Source organism: Fonsecaea multimorphosa (genome assembly GCF_000836435.1).
Source record: "Fonsecaea multimorphosa CBS 102226 unplaced genomic scaffold supercont1.1, whole genome shotgun sequence".
Taxonomy (NCBI): Eukaryota; Fungi; Ascomycota; class Eurotiomycetes; order Chaetothyriales; family Herpotrichiellaceae; genus Fonsecaea; species Fonsecaea multimorphosa.
This window is the reverse complement of record NW_015971635.1, coordinates 349,741-366,474: the sequence shown is the minus strand read 5'-3', so window position 1 is coordinate 366,474 and position 16,734 is coordinate 349,741. Positions and strand designations below refer to the sequence as shown.

The 16,734-nt window shown below is 53.3% G+C and overlaps 4 protein-coding genes across 4 annotated transcripts; 1 reads left to right on the top strand and 3 right to left on the bottom strand.

The window, feature by feature from the left end:
- Positions 1-1,388: 1,388 nt before the first annotated feature.
- Positions 1,389-1,907, top strand: Z520_00133 (uncharacterized protein; the record flags this gene model as incomplete). Its single annotated transcript, XM_016770654.1, has 2 exons — positions 1,389-1,651; positions 1,748-1,907. The coding sequence occupies 2 exons, from the start codon at positions 1,389-1,391 to the stop codon at positions 1,905-1,907; spliced, it is 423 nt and encodes a 140-aa protein (XP_016637564.1).
- An 826-nt stretch (positions 1,908-2,733) lies between these two features.
- On the bottom strand, positions 2,734-3,933 carry Z520_00132 (uncharacterized protein; the record flags this gene model as incomplete). Its single annotated transcript, XM_016770653.1, has 1 exon — positions 2,734-3,933. One exon carries the CDS (start codon positions 3,931-3,933, stop codon positions 2,734-2,736), a length of 1,200 nt encoding a protein of 399 aa, XP_016637563.1.
- A 1,432-nt stretch (positions 3,934-5,365) lies between these two features.
- On the bottom strand, positions 5,366-7,847 carry Z520_00131 (uncharacterized protein; the record flags this gene model as incomplete). The annotated part of the gene is made up of 2 exons (XM_016770652.1): positions 5,366-7,522; positions 7,575-7,847. 2 exons carry the CDS (start codon positions 7,845-7,847, stop codon positions 5,366-5,368), a joined length of 2,430 nt encoding a protein of 809 aa, XP_016637562.1.
- A 1,308-nt stretch (positions 7,848-9,155) lies between these two features.
- Positions 9,156-16,649, bottom strand: Z520_00130 (uncharacterized protein; the record flags this gene model as incomplete). Its single annotated transcript, XM_016770651.1, has 3 exons — positions 9,156-16,395; positions 16,468-16,499; positions 16,557-16,649. The coding sequence occupies 3 exons, from the start codon at positions 16,647-16,649 to the stop codon at positions 9,156-9,158; spliced, it is 7,365 nt and encodes a 2,454-aa protein (XP_016637561.1).
- Positions 16,650-16,734: the final 85 nt, after the last annotated feature.

Genomic DNA, 16,734 nt, shown 5'->3' with positions numbered 1-16,734 from the left:
GTGGTTGCAGACATTTTGTATCGAAGGAGAAGGGTTTGGGGCCTCCTCTTCTCCCCTCCCTGGCCAAAGAACTCCCGGCACCGGTCCTCGCTCAACCACAGTTCTTCTTCTTCTCGTCTCTACATATCCTCGCGGTAGGATGTCGGCGACTTGAAATCCGAACTATGAGCCGAGGGGACGTTCACAACAGTGCACCCGTAATATGGAATGGAAGGGGCAGCTCCCTGGAAGTGTCAACTGTCAAGCCTCAAGCGTCAACCAAGCAACCTCAAGAGACAGAAAAAAGCAACGCGGTGGCGCCTCTAGAACCCCAGAGCCCAGATCGCAAAAGCCACGCCGTATGAATGGACGAGGGAAATGGGAAAAGATAGCCGGAAACCAGGAAACAGAACCGTTTCAGGCGTTACCTACCCCCGTCCCCCCGTGTCCGGTATGTACTAACACGCAATGCCAGTCGTGAGGCTGAGCTAGCCGCGTCTGGATTGGCACATTTGTAGGACTGCTCCCCCAAAAAAGGCGACGGAAACCGCCCAGACGTGTGAAAAGATCGTGTAGGGTCGCACAGAAATCTTGGCTCGCTCCCCTGTTCAAATCCGACCCAGAAGAGAGTCGAGACAGACGGCGAGGCTAAATATGGGTCTGGGTCTTTGCAGCTCGAACCGTTCAAGACAGCGGTGCTTGTAGGTTTTCCCCCCCCTTGCATAATCTACCTTGCTAGCCGGCCAGCCAACCCAGGAAATACGAGTTCACTAGCGAAATAGTCACTCGTAGGTGACTCGTATATAATAAATAGCTCAGCCATTTCCCAGAACGAAAGACGGCCCTACAGCCCCCGTCCCCTCCCTAGTCATCCATCTTACCCCGGTCTCTCAGCCTAATCGTCGACCCGTACGATACACTGCGATTCCTTCTTTTCGGCCATTCAAAATCTGGTCTCTATATCCCATCCATCCATCCACCCTCCGCCGGGCCCCCTCAATCCTTCTTCCTCGAAGCGATTCCTAAGGCTCTACGAGTAATCATCCGCCCACCTCTCCCCTTCAACCAGTATCACGTCCTTGCATTCCTTCGACTCGATCAATCGACAATCAAGTAACCATGAATCCCGCCTTCGAGAAACCCTCCCATGGTGGTAAGTGGCCCTCCGCGCCGCCTCTGAATAGTATCCAGCACGCAGGAAAGTGACTAGTCTAACATGGACTCCTCCCAACACAGTGGAGACACAGGCCACCGAAGTGTTGATGCCCGGGTACGTACCTACCAAACCCACTCTGCGTGCCGTCCAGGACGCGGCCAGCAAGGTACTCTGGTACTGATGCAGGACTCACACCAGGGATCTTCGTTTCCAACAATCGCCCCATGTGACGGGGCCCAACAACAACCCAAGCATGGGCCCGGGCCCCATGCCACCACAGCCGAACATGGAGTACCCCGAGAAGGCGTACGGGCAGCAGCAGCAGCAGCACCCTCCTCCTCAGATGCAGATGCCTGCTCAACAACAATACGGCCAATACCAGCGCTCCGTGTCGGGCAACTTCCGCCAGGCCGTGGCGATCCCGAATCTCGGCATGTCGGCTGCACCTGTTGATTGTCCCGCGTGCGGGCAGCGCGCCATGACCAACGTCAGTTACCACACGGGGAATACCACGCAGTGAGTTCTCTCCCCCCACCTCCCAACCTTGCACGTATGAGAAAGGCAATGGGCGCGCGCAAAGCTTTCGAAGGAAAAAGCTGACAAAACCCGCAGTGTCTGGGCCGGAGTCGCCTGCTGCTTGACCGGCCTCCTCTGCTTCGTCCCGTACCTGATGAACTCGTTGAAGGACGTGCAGCACCGCTGTGGGAACTGCGGTGTGTTGCTGGCGACCTGGCACAAGAGCGGCGTGGTCGAGGTCCACATGCACGGTTGAAGGCTCGTGTGTATATACCTAGGTATATATAATGCCCGGCGTGTAGGAGGGGGGGAGTGGTTGATGACTGGAAAACTTTGGGCGTAATTCATGGGGCGGCCTTGGGGGGGTTGAATAAGGTATGTACTTACGGACCGATGGACACACACGGTTCATGTAGAACCGGTATTACCTTTTTATTGTTTTTGTATTTCTGGACTTCTCGCGAGCAACAAAGGAGGGGTCATTAGGGAAATGCAAGCCCAAGCGAGGCAAGGCCAGGCCATCGTTGCAACCGCCAAACCCTCCCTAGACCCATCTATGGGCGCTCCTAATTGCAGCGGGCAAAAAAGGGCGACGTTGGCATACAGGATAGCACCTGATGACGAAGACGCGGCATTAGTCTTCTCATGCAATCAATGTAAAAAGGAGTGGCCACACTCGAGTCCCGAATGGACTTGGGTACTTGTCTATCGTGAGGGTCTGGGAGAGATAGCGGGAGGGCCTCACTAGCTACTAGTAGTAGGTAGCCAAGTAGGCAGTTTGGTGCGGTGCACGTGTCTTTAAGGGGAGGGAAAGTCAGCCGATGGGCAAGGCTGGCGCTGCGGGACGAGGCTGAGTACTGGCGTTGCTGAGGAGGAAACAGAGTGGCTAACCAGTAGAGACGACCAATGCAGCCCCACGGACCCAGATTAGACACATATATTAAGGGACATACTAGATATTCATCTCTCATAGAAAAAAAGCACCTGCCACAGTCCTCTGTTCAACACCTCACACCCCATCAAACAAACCCCCTTTGGATCCTCGATCGGTACAACCCAACCAGCTACATTTCCGCACCACCTCATGATGAATCCGTCGGCCCATAGTTCGTCGGAGCGATACCAAAGCGATAATTGGCCAAGTCAAAAGCAACATAGGCGTTCTGCAAAAAGGTGTCACCCAGAATCAACCACCCTCCCTCGGACGCAACCTCGATGCCGAAGAAGCAGCTGTCCGAACCCGGGGACAGCGGGAGCACAAGCGCCTGGAAGGGGATCGAGATCTTGAGCTCGTCGCCAAAGTAAAAGTCGACGGACCCGGCGGGGATGCCAGTGCAATCCACATTGCCATTGTTGACGGCGAAGGGAAGGTAGCCGACGATGGCATTGTACATGTCTTGGGGCACGACGATGTTTGTGGTGCCCGAGTCCAGAAGCATGTCGAGCTTGACGTCGACGGGGACGAGTTGTTTGGGTGGATCGGCGGTGGTTCCCCAGCCCGTCAGGGTGATGGCGTACTCGCGGTACACGCCGTCGTCGTCTGCCACCATGGGCCGCCAGACGATGTCGCCTTTGTAGGCTGTTTCGTCGACACCGCCAAAGAGAATGTACCCGCCGCTGTCGGGACCAATCAGGTCGGACCAGAGGCTGAACAACGGCGTGTCGATGGTGCCGGAGCTGACCAGCATGTCTATCAGGTCAGGATAGCCCGGCTCGGCTTCGTTGGTGTCGAAGCCCAGGCCCGCTACTCCGTAACTCAGATTGCCCGTGATGGCCGTCGCCAGCCCGAATTGTACGTCCTCAACTTGCACACCACCCTCGAAGCTCGCCGTGTCCTTGAAAAAGTCCCCCGACGCCACGCTAGTCCCCTCTTCGTATGTGATGCTGAAAGCGCCACTTCCGACCACTTCGTAAGTGCTCGACTGGTCCGGATCGAACGACCAGAAGCAGTTGGGCGTGATGCTGCACAGGTCCGGGGGAAACGCCCACGTGTCCGAGCTGCCCGTGTCGACGACGAGCAAGATATCCTGCAGAGGGGTGCCGATGCCCACGGAGATCTCGTATTGGGATTCCGTCGGATCCCAGGCTATCGTAGTCAAGAACGAATCACCGTCATCTTGACGTCGGCGTAGGGTGGGCTTGTTGACTCGTCGAGTCTTGAGCAAGATAGACTTGCTCGACCGGCGATTATATTCCTGCAGTGAGCTGGATGGCGCACCCGTAACAAGCTCCGTCAAGAGCAGGAGTGGGAAGAGCAGGCAGAATGCAGCTAGATGTCGCATTTTGTGCTGGAGTGTTCTGAACAAGAAGAAAAAAAGCTCAAAATCTGCGTGTAGAAACGGAACAATTCGATGCCCGCTCTTTATCTTTCGACCACTTCTCTTGACTGGCTTTATACCCAGCACACTACTCGCCTGGATGTGGCAGACTCACCCGTTGGCAATAGCTAGATCACTCAGCCGCAACAGACTTGTCCTCTGTAATAGCCTAGCCGGCCCTCTCAGCCCCAGGATCTAGGCTGCTAGACTGTCTAGGCTGACCACTCCCGTCCTCACCAACGATCGCACCAGCGTGTGACAAGGCAGACAGCTCCGACGTGAGACAGCATTGAAAGTTTGTTGCAGCGTAGCATGCCCGCCCAGAGCCACGGGACTGGGCTGAAGGAAGGGTACTAGCATGACAGACCCTTGAAACTTTGCCATGTTTCCCATGCGGGCACCAGGGCACGACAGGCGGCATCGTCGGAGAGTGACCAAGGTTTTGAGGAAGAGGAAAAGGGAAACTTTCAAGCTCATCAAGTCGCCGTATTTTGATGCTTCGGCCGAGCTTGGCACCTTGGCAAGGCTTGGCCCGTCCTCTCACGGCGGCGGGAACGGGAGAAACTGTACCTAGGTAGGGCTGAAAGGCGGGATAGACTTTCATCTTCTGCAGCTTGGGGCCTTTTGTCTCGCTTAACCTCGTGTTTCTCGGGGCCTAGATGAGGTGGAAAAGAATGTTTGCTGCCTTTACTCTGGTGTCCAACAGACCGAGACGTTCCCACCTGGGGCTTTGTTACGTTCGCTTCCATATCCTCGGCACCTGCAGACGAAAGCACCTCCAGGACTCCCCCGCTTACAGCTCCCACACGATGGTAGGTGGCTCAATCTGGCACTAGAGGAATTCGCTGCTTTTGTGAGATGCACGAACGAAGTTGCTGAATTCCTACAGGGTCTATGATTGAGAGTACTCAGTAGTAGGGATGACTCTGCTGGCCGGTTTGGGCTGACCGTACGTTGGGACCCATCCCGGAAGCTGTGTCTTGATCAAAAGGGCGACGAATGTGCCTCCGAGAAGCCGCTCAGAGAACCCCAAGGAAGCACAAGCTGGGCCTTAGGAGCATCATAAGCCAGCTCGGCTAGAGCTACAAGTCTCTGCGCTCCAGTGGATAGTGGATATTTATTTTCAGTGGATGTATGTCCCTCGATAGTAGATATATCTGTAGCCACCGAGTATGCAGTACCTTTCCTTTTCTCCCCCCGAGTCCCAAAACCATGCCGTGTCCTGCCATGCATACGTAATTATTGCAGATATATTACACATAAGTTGTCAAAAATGCGTTGCTGTTTACCCGACGACCCCTTTTAGGTTCACGCTCATGCACATAAACCATCCTCCATGCTCTTTCCATGCTTCTCACCCTTGAGATTCCTAAGAAGTTTCCCTAGGTAGTCTCGATCACACCACGAACGCAAGGAGACCCAATATACCGGCAAGGACGCCCCACGCCACGCTCTGCTTGGTTGCTGCGCCGGTGAAGATATCAGGTGTGATCGAGGGCACTCCCGCATCTGTGCTTGATCCTGTCGGCCCAGGAACGAAAGTCGTGGCTGCTGCCTCAGCTCCTCCATCTGAAGACAGAGATCCACTGCCAGAGCCCGAGCCCGATCCGTCGCCAAATCCAGATCCATAAGACCCAGAGCCACCCGCAGGAGGAGTAGTGGGCATGGGGACCAACCCGACTTCCCCTGGACCTCCACCATTACCGTTACCACTATTTCCGGCTGCAGGGGAAGTAGCAGGGCTGGTAGGTTGAACAGTGACAAAGGTAACCTGCGGTACCGTAACCGCGCTTGTAATCGCGCTTCCTGAAGCTGTGACTGTAAACGTAACGGTTGTGACAGGGACGGCCACCGGTGGAGTTGGAGATGGGGCAGAGACGCCGTTGCTAGCCCCGGAGACAGAGCCAGACAGAGGTGGTCTTGGTCCGCGGCCGTTGCCATTGGTAACCGTAGCGGTCACTGTACCGGTGTTGGTCACTGTCTGCACCTGCGTCCCTACTGTTTCTGTCACCGACCCAGCGGGGGCAGGCGTAGGCACAAGAGTGATAGTCCTTGGCACACCGGTACAGATTCCCGGATTTTGGGGAACAAAATCTGCGCAGATGCCTGCTAGATAAGACAACGCCGCTGTGACCTCATCATCTGACGACCCCCAAGCAGAGACACATTCCTGGACAGAACTGATGAACTGTTGGGAAGGGCAGAAGCACGTTGTGTCAGAGTTTGAGGCACATTTCGGCACGAGCGAAAGCCATGTGTTCAAGCACGAGGGGAGCACAGAGGGACAAGGAGACGTCGGCTGTGCTGGAGGCGGGGCTGGTGGCGAAGACGCCGGAGATGAGGAAGGCGGAGATGAAGACTGTGACGGCGGCGTCGACTGTGCTGGAGGCGGTGAAGACGGAGGCGAAGACTGTGATGCCGGCGGCGTCGTCTGAGACGGTGGAGGCGAAGCAGGTGACGAGGGTGGCGGGCTTTGAGGTTGAGTCTCTGTGGACGAGGATGTTGGAGGTGATGAAGGTGGCGATGTAGATGGGGATGCTGAAGTTGTCTCCGTGGTAGCAGGAGGTGTAACCGTAGATAGGGTGGAGGGTGGAGGCCTAGTGCAACGGGTGCAGACCGTGGAGGTTGACGTGATTGTGATCGTTGAGATAGTATTCGTGGTCTCAGTCACAGTCTCGGTACCACTCGTGCGAGTATTGGTTATGGGACATGTGGTGAGCGTCGTCACCACAATTTCTGTCGTGATCAAGTCAGTCGTGGTCTCGGTCGAGCTTGTTCCGGGCGTTGTGTCAGCCGCTGTAGTAGTAACAATGGCTGAGGTGGTGGTAGTCTGTTGGCTGGATGTTGTTGAAGAGCTTGTAGTTTGCTCAATAGAAGGCGTAGTTGTCGTTGTATCTGGAGTCTCCTGAGGTGTGGTCGTAGCTGTAGTCGAAGAAGTCGAAGACTGTCCGACAGGAGAGGTAGTGGTAGTGCTTGGAGTTTGATCAGGCGTGGTTGTAGTTGAGCCTAGAGGAGAAGTGGTGCTTGTGGAAGCCTGCTCACTGGAAGATGTTGTCGTGGTTGAGCTGCTTGTCACCGGAATAACCTGCGGAGTAGTCGTTGAATCGACTCCAGGCGTGGTTGTGGTGGTTCTAACTAGAGAAGTCGACGTCACCACCGGAGTTGTCGTTGTGACGACTGATGCGCTCGTGGTCGAACTGGCTGGCGCTGTGGTTGTCGAGGAAGATGACGAAGATGACGACGAGTCGTTGCAGTCGAAGCCAATGGAGTGAATTCCGATGTCGCAACCATTGCTGCTGCCACTAGGCGGCATCTGAAAGGACACGGATTTGGCTCCACCGCACTGCGTGTTTTCCACAGTAGTACCGCTTGCACTGCAAGATGCGGTGTGTTTGCAAGTAGACCCATCGGGCATGGAAAAGATAAAGTCCAGATCGGTGTCAAACGAGACCGAAACTTGCATGTGTGTGATCGAGAATTGGTCATCTTGTGAGCAAGAGAAGGTGGGACCACTGTTCGACGATGTGCTGACTTTGCCTTGGATACATTTAGACTGGCAATATGTCAATAGATCAGTCTGGAACCCGGGAGACTGTTGTTCCTACCTGGAAATCATCGCGTATACGGAGCGATCGTTTCTTTGCATTAGGTTGAAAGGAATCCTGGCAGGAAAATCCGCTGAAACCGAAACCCCCATAATTGTTGAATGAACCTGTTGGCAGACCAGACCAATCGAACCCACTCTGCTGATCAGTCGTGCAGCTGTTGTTGGTGTTTGAGACGCTGGAAAAGGTCGGGGAATCGCCCCAGCTTGTAGCAACAGCCTGCTGTATAAGCCAAACAATAGCCACGAGACCGGCAGTCGATGCAGATTTCATGACGGCGATTATGATGTAACAAAACAAGGATATGTGAACGAGCGAACCTGGCTGCGTTGGAAACGAGGGACTTCTCCTGGAAAGCGAATGTAGAAAGCGAAAGACTGCAGGGAAAAGAAAAAGAAAGCGAGGCACAAAAGACGAGAACCTTGTGATGAGCAAAGATGAAGGTTGCTACATCCTCGAGGAAGCATTCGAGCCTTTTGTATCCACGACAGCGCGGTTTGGATCTCACTTCGAACTGCCTTCAGGATGTAGGCCATGTAGCGGCCATGCATCAACTGGTAAAAATGCAACTTTTCCATGGCGGGTCCAATACAAGACATTCTGAAGGCGAGTAGACAGATGGCGCGCGCAACAAGCAAGTGGCATAGGGTACTGTTGCGGTTGTGGATCGAATTTGGACGGGAGTCATGGCATTGAGCACCACGAATGGAGAGACACCAGCTCGGAAGAGAGAAGGCTGAAACAGAGATGGGTTCTCGAGTAGTATCCAGTAGAGCCTTGGATCCACGTCCCAAGACCCTCGAAATAGACTGTTTTGGGGCACTTGAAACCAGTCAGGAGTGGTGTCTTGGGCTGGGAGAAAGAAAATGGCCAGTCGCACCCAGAAACACACAAGTGGATGGCCGGACCAGATGCTCAGTGTCCGCTATCGAGGCTGTGTCTGATATTGTCCAGCTTCAGAGCTCCGCTGCGTAAAGTGTTATGGATGGTCGTCGGACGAGCTGCATACGCCGGGTGTTGTCTCCTCGCGCTTGTCGGCGTAGATTGCAGTGGTTTGAAGATGAAGCGGAGGCGAGGCCGAGCATGGGTGTGATTGGTCGGGATTCAACCTCATGCTTGGCCCACTAGTCTATTTTTGAACCGGGCCACGACGGCGGTTACGAGATGAGTCGCTGGAACACACACCCCTCGATGAATTGCTTCAGTCTCGGGTCCGCGCGGATGGACAGAAGTTTTCTCATTCCACGAGGAGGAATAGACGGCAAGCCGCCACACGCATCCGCAGGTTGAAGTGGCAGTCGCATCGAGATATTCCCATCCTCCATGCTAAGCACTATATTCAATTGTAACGAACATATCCCACCCAAGTCCCAGGACCACGGAAGAACGTGCGATGTGCACAGTCAAGATCCAATTTGCAAGCGCAGAATAACCCAGTCAGCTGGCGCCAATCAATGCATCGACAGCGGCGTGTCGTGATTCCCCAGCTCTGTCCTCTATATTCATAACGCCATGCACCGTATGCTGTCGTCACATCATGATGCCAAACCCAAGATTCTAAAGGATGACCTCTCCGTCTCTTCACGAGGGTTCCGCCTTCGTGGGATCTGCATTTGCTGATCGTTCCATCAGCGTTAATGACGGCACAATCTCCTCAATGCTGTGAGCTGTTCCATTCACCGTGCCATTGACGTGCCCGTTGGTGGGCAGCACACCACCAACGTGGAGCACTGGTTTGGGAGCAACTTGCTCCGAGGTGATCTTCCCTAGTTCGTCTGTTTCCCTTTTGCCACTAGGAGGACTGGGCTTCCCACCTTGGCCATTCTCTACACCTGATGTCACGGATTCTTTGTTTGCCTGTTCGCTCACCTCAGCGATGCTGGCTTCGACTTTCTTCATCACTCTCTTGAACGGCCGACGCAACTTCGGTCGTTCTGTCGGGCTCATTGGTGGTTCTTCGCCGTTCGTCGTCGAGCCGGGTGATTTTTCGCCATTCGTAGTTGAGCTGGGTGACTTGCTACCGCTTTCGGCCGAACCGTTGGCATCATCGACAGGGGATGAGTTGGATTCAGGGGTCTTGACTGAGTTCTCCGGCGCTGCTTTGGTTCTGTGAAGATACTCGTCCAGCATGGCTTTCAGAGCAGTCTGGCGGACTGGCTTGGCAAGGTAGTCGTTCATTCCAGCCTCGAGGCACTTCTCTCGGTCGCCACGAATTGCCGAAGCCGTCATGGCAATAATCAGAACTCGACTTACGTTAGGATCTGGATCGGCTCTGATTGCTTTGGTCGCTTCATATCCATCGAGCACAGGCATCTGGACGTCCATCAGCACCAGGTGAAATGGCTTTCCTTGTTTACTCTTGGCCTGCAAGGCCTCGTAAGCTTGCTTCCCATCTTCATAGGCCTCACATTTCAAGCCAAGCCGATTGACGAATGAAATGGCAATCTTTCTGTTGATCTGATTATCCTCGGCAATGCAAACACGCAATTCCTCACGGGGAACCTTGCTCAGGTCACAGAAACTGTACGTCTTCTGCTCTGTCTCTGGACTGGCCGACTGTGACCAATTCGCCATGGGGTCTGGATCCTTAGCAGAGATTTGGATTTCGTTGCGCACACTGCTGTTCTTTGGTGCTTTCTGGAATGTAAGTGTAAAGGACACCGTCGTGCCGACGCCAGGCGTTGATTCAATCCAGATCTTACCGCCGAGCACGTTTTCGATCATGGCCTTGCAGATACTGAGACCAAGGCCGCTACCCCCATACGAACGCGCCGTGGACGAGTCGGCTTGCGAGAAAGGTTGGAAAAGCCGTGTGAGCTGCTCCTGCGTGATACCGATACCAGTATCTGCAACAGAGCAAGTAATTTTGACCCTGTCTCTCGTTTCGGCATTCTTTCGAGCTCTGACCGTGACGGAGCCCTTGGGAGTGAATTTGTAGGCATTGCTCAGCAGATTCATGAAAATTTGGTGGAGGCGGACTGGGTCACCGAGGACCAAGTTATCGTCTATTTGCAGGTCTTCAATAGTCTTGAGTCCATGTTCCTGGTTGGTATAGGCTAGCGCCCGCACCACCTCGGTGATAGTCTCTTTCAAATTTAGAGGAACCGTGAACATCTGCATCTTGCCAGCCTCGAGCTTGGAAAAGTCCAGAATGTCGTTGATAACGGTTAGTAATGTGTCCGCACAGACTCGGATGCTGTCCGCATATTGTTCTTGGTCTTTACTCAAAGGAGTACCCTTGAGTAATTCGGACATACCGATCACGCCGTTCAGGGGAGTTCGGAGCTCATGACTGACGTTGGCGAGGAAAATTGACTTCGCTTTGGCGGCTTCCTCCTTCAATTTGACATTATGCATAGCCTCCGCCTCCGCCTTCTTGGCTTTAGCTTCTGCCTCACGTGCTGCTACGAGGGCCCGCTTCTGAGACTCGACCATGCTGGCATTCGATGCGCTAACTTTGCGAACCTTTCTGTAGAGGAGCGCGTTGCCAAGTGAGATGGCGACTTGGTTCGTAAGAAGGTTGAGAACGATCATATTGCGCTGAGTGAAGGCGTTTGGCCGCCCCTCGAGATGGATGACACCCATCAAATGATCAGCCTGGATGATAGGTATGGCAATGATCGAACGTCCATGAGGGTTCCTTGCCAAATATGCATCACCTACATTGGAGAACCGATCATCTTCGAGAACGTTGTGCACGAACACAGTTTCTTTAGTCCGAAGAAGATAATGGGTGATCTGCTGGGCGGCCTGGTCGTCGACCTCTGAGAACGGAATTCCATCGGGGTAAGTTTTGACACCTGTCTCGTGGTCTGCGCTTGCTGCAACACACCATCCTTGATCCTCGGAGTCAATAACAATTGCGCAGAATTCTGCCTGCCCACCAACAGATTCCAGGATGACTGAAATCATTTTGGAGAGGAGATTGTTGATTTGGAGCTCTGAGCTTATGACGCGCGAGAATTCCAGGATAGATGTTAAATCGAGGATGTCGAGGCCTAGGCCGGGAACGTCCTGGGGTGTTTGAGTCGCGACGGCGGCTTTCGGCTGCACCCATTGGTTTGTATATTCTCGCTTGTTCTGGATCTGCGCACCTTCACCTACAGTCAATGCATGCAAATCCTGTGTCTGGGTAGTGGCGTCCATGGTCCTCGAGGTAGTGGCGGTTTTGATCAGCCACTCATGCTTCTCTTGAAGCTGCCGAGCTTTCCCTGCCGCATTGATCCTGTTCCAAGCGGCAATGGCTTCTTGGATCATGACCTTGCCGGCTCTCTTTGCCCCGCGCAATAGGAGGAAGTCAGCCTGCATTTCCACTGCCAGCGCCTCTTCCATGGCGAACCCGTGAACTTGACAATGGTCAATGGCCATTTCGAGGTTGGAAGTGACGTTGTAGTACACTTTAGTTATGTCGGAAATAGCGGCTTCAAGTATCCTGGACCACGCAAAGTAGTTCACATCATTGACTTTTCCCCAATCGTCGATGAAGCGTTTCATCTCCTTGGCCTCTTCGATATAAGGTCCACGCTCCTCTTCGGGCTTCTCTTTAGCGACCGCGATGAGAGACAGGCCCAGGTAGAAGCGAGTGCCACAGGTGGGCCTATTAGACCAAAGCTCATCAAGACTTCCGACGATTAATTCTCTTCCCTTTTGGACGACGTATTCATGGTATCCCAGTAGATGGTAAGCGACAAGCGACATAGCGTGGAATATGTCGCGAGAACGTTGCGCGTTCGCAGCGTACATTCCACAATCCGTCAACCATGACTCGGTTTGGTGATCTTCATCGTCGAGAAGAGTGGCAGCGTCAGCTGCTATGGTCTTTCCTTGCAGCGCCCGTGACACCTGTCTGATAACAGTTAAAAGTGTCCCCCCTCGCCGATCTTTGTCCCAGTCATCAAATTCTTCCGGGCCGTAGTTGCAGAAAGCCTCCACTTCTCCAAGGTCTTGTCCAGCCCAAAACCTCGAAAGAGCCATGGCTCCAATGTTCAGGATGCTGACAAACTTGTCCCCGGATGACAATGAATATTCGAGTGCGCTATCGAGTATAGGGAGAAGATTTCGCACTGGAGTCTGGTAGTGGCCAATAAAAAGGGTGTACAGAGTCCAACCTCTACCTCGCGTCCAAGCATCGTCAAACATGGTGTAGAATTCTTGTGCAATATCGCCATAAGACAGGCCCAACTCGATGTCCTTGAAGCGGCCAATAGCGGCAGCACCAAGCATGGTGAAGCCGACTCCAGCCTGAACAAAAACACCACGATCGAGAATTGTGTTCACATAGGCTATAACGAGTTGGTACCATAGCAAAGCGTTCGACCAGTAGAGAGCGCCAAGGGCTTCGGAGAGAACTGTACCCAGAGCGATTACGGTCTTGTCTTCGCTCAATGGAGCCGTCAGAAGCGCCTCCTTATCAAGTTGTTGCAGTCGGAGCTCTAGCTTCTTGAAATCGACGTCACATTCCTCCCAAGTCGTTTCCGGTAAAGCAAGGCCTAGCTCTGCCAGACATTCTCTTTGAGTCATGAACGCATCCATGAATCTCCCTTGAGAAGCCAGTACACGCCCTTTTAGGATAAAAGACCTAGTTTTATCCGCAGAGCACTTTGCATGAGCGAATGTCTCGTTCAGAAGTCCCAGGGCTTCAACATCCTCTCCTTGAAGATACATGATTTCAGCGGTGTTAACGTGAAGTTGGAGAGTTTCGTCATAGAAGACATCTGGGTTGTCCGTGTTCCACTTGTCGTCTTGTAGCAGTTTGAGCGCAGACTTGTAATACCAGAGGCCAGTAGCCTTCGCGCCAGTTTCGATTGCTTTCTGCGCTCCTCGCCAAAGGACATCGCGATAACGCATCCGCGTTGGAATCCTCTCTTTCACGATTTCTGCAGACAGACAGATGTGACGTGCCAAAGGGTACAAATTATACTTGCATTGGCTGAGGTATGTCATCATAGCTTGCGCGATAATGAAATGCATCTTGGTAGTGTTCTGACATTCGCGCATTTCGTTCGCCGCTTTCAAGTATCGCCCGTGCGCAAAGCGGAATTCGTCGTCGGTCTCACCTGGATTTATGATGAACATGTTGACCAGTTGTTGGAGCCCATTGATGCAGTCAGTTTCTGATAGATTCATTAACTTGGCACGTTTGGGACAAGTTGCATCATGCGTCTGATCTCTTCCGCTGCTGAAGAAGAAATCCCCAGTCACAATGGACTGGATCAACTTGAAGGAGAAGGTCGTTCCGATCAGAGAGGCCCATGCCAGGATTGACCTTGCGGCGGGTGGTAACTCTTGCAGCCGGCGGGTCAGATAACCATTGTCCGTGCAGCCTTCACTGCTGAACTCATTGAAAATCTTGTCTAAATCAAACTGCCATCCTGATTCTTTCCAATCATACCACAAACAGTTCCGTTGATAGCATGTTTGGAGGATATCCTTGACCAGGAACGGATTTCCTTCTGATTTGGCGTAGACAACGGCTGCAAGGGGCAGAACTGTTTCCACCGGCTGAGACATTGTTGCTGCAACATATTCGAAGACATGCCTTTCGCGCAAGTTGGCCAATTCGATCTTATTAGTAGAATCGAGATCTAGAAGTTTGACTGTCGGTTCAGGAACGTTTCCATCCTCCACTCTGCTCGACAGTATAAGCACAGCCGGCACCTTCGCTCTGATGATATGCATCAGCAGTTCGATTGATTCACTATCTGCATATTGAAGGTCGTCCAAGCAGAGACAAATCAACTTGCCTGTGCAGATTGTGCGTAGAACATCCATGTACGTGTTGATGAGTCGAATGGACTTGGTATTGGCCGGACCACGCAGAAAGTCGTTGGCGTCCCACGTGCCGTGGTGAGGTGGAATTGTATGCGCCTTGGGACCGCCGCTGTCAATTGTCGGAACCTCAGTGTTGATGCTTTGATTTGCGGTATCGGGTTTGAGCAAGAGCTTCTTGGAGAGGACAGTGACATCAAGCAGTGTCGAAGGAAGGTCCAACATCGAGTGTAGAATCGGCCAGAAGGGCGTAACGTGCGCCCGAAGATGCTCATGGTATGGCGAATTGACGTCTTTCTCTGAGAAGATCTGTCGGAAGAGACTTGCCATGACCTTGATCAGAGGCTCAAAAGGAGAAGGCCGGGCCCTGTCGAATCTGCCGAGGGCGAAATAGCCATGGCGACGGATAACAGGTTGTACGGCCTTGATCAGAGCAGTCTTGCCAACTCCCGCTGGTCCCAGGATGGTTATGACCTCGGTCTTTGACCTTCGCTTGTATTTGTGGCTGTTTCTCCTTCGAGTCATCATCCCAGGCAACATGTCACTTGCAGGTTGCAAGCCCCCCGAGAAACTGCTGTCCCGGTCGGATAAGACGTCCAATGGTGTGATTCTCGGGTCAGCGATGCCACGAGGACGCTTTCCTAACAGATTGGTTTTGGTACCATATCCTGGAGTATACGCACCATCCAACCCAATAGTGGTGGAGTTACTGCGAGACTCCCGGAAACCGAACGAGCTTGAATCGTCAGAACCGGGCGCCTCTTCCGCTCCATCCATGCGGCTGTCCGAAACGGATGAATTGGAGCCGGCACTCAAAAGACCATGTTGCGAAGGGGAGGGCCTCGTGACAGACGAGGTGTGCCGCTTGTGGGCCTCGTCAATAATCTTGGTGATACGTTCGGTCTCGGCGTGTCGGCCAAACTGTTTGGTTGGGAGAATGAAGAAGGACGAGACGTCTCGTTGCCCGACCTTGTAATTCTTGATCTTTTCCTGATCACCTTCCCCAAGAAACTTCTGGATCTGTACCAAGTCATACCTGAGACCACTCATTGAGTGGTAACGCTCATCCATCTGCTTTTGGGTCATCTTTGCAATGATATGTGCAATGGCATCAGGAACATCCATGCGGACTGCGGTGACCAAAGGAAGACGATGGGTGAGGACACGCTGAACGATATCGATGGGAGTCTCTGCATCAAAGGCGGGCTGTCCGGTGAGCAGTGTCCAGAACAGAACCCCCAAGCTGTAGATATCTGTGCGACTATCGGGCTCCGCTGGTAACCTCCCCGTTTGCTCAGGAGCAATAAAATTCAATTTATTCTTGACGCCAATTTCCCGGCTGAGGTTGGCCCAACCCTCACTGGATAGCAGATTTTCGAATGCTCGGGGTCCATTCCCACCATTAGCCAGTTTGACCGTTCCTGTCTCCCGGTTCCAGTGGAAAGTATCTGAGCGAACCTCTCCATGGACACTATTGGCACCGTGATGCAAAAGCTCAAGGGTCTCTGCAGCACCGACGGCGAAATCTAGAAAGGCCTGAAGTGGTATCCGCTCGCCGGGGGTTCCGTCGGCGGCGACACTCATCCTGTGGTTATTGAGGCCATAGAACGCTGGTCCCATGTCCAGAATCTCCCTAAGATAGTTTTTGCCCGGAGCTTCGTATACACAGACGACGATAGGTCGGGTATCACCGGGCGTGGTAGGTAGCTTGAAGATCTCGATGGGCCGTATGGTATGTTCGCACTCCGGGTCGGCATCCCTAACGATCGCCTGGTTATAATAGAACTCTCTTTCCAGCCGCACTACGTGCATGCTGATGCGTGCCACAACAGGCATCCATATTGGATCCGGGTCGCCTTTGGAGGACAAGTTCTCGCTATCAGTCGAAGTCCCGCTAATGCTACTCCAGTGATTGTGTCGGAGTGCGGGACGATGAGGATCGAGTTTCGGAGAGCTTCTGGTCGAACCGGAGAGGACGGAAAAGCTGGTCAAGGTACTAACTGATGCGCGCGGGTTGATGACATCTGGATTGTGAAGGACACCGTAGACATGCCTGCTTGGAGGGAGTCGGGATTAGTTTTTCGAAGGGCGCGAAATCTGGAGATCGGGCGCTGTGGAAACTCACCAGTGATCATAGCTGGTGTGGAACGGTACGAACTGCAACAGATCCCAAATCAGCAGCCGCCTCGCGTTTCATCTCAAGGTTAAATATACCGAGCGATCCCACGTATAGTTTGGCACTTGGGATAGACGTTCAAAGAGCCTAGCGGGCGCGATGGGCAGGTCCTCGCCCAAGATTTCGTCCATTTTCTCGTACTGAGGGCGTGACGTGTATGATCATGTCATTTTGCAGGAATAAAGTGGTCTAGGCTCTCGGAGTGGAGGCAGCGAC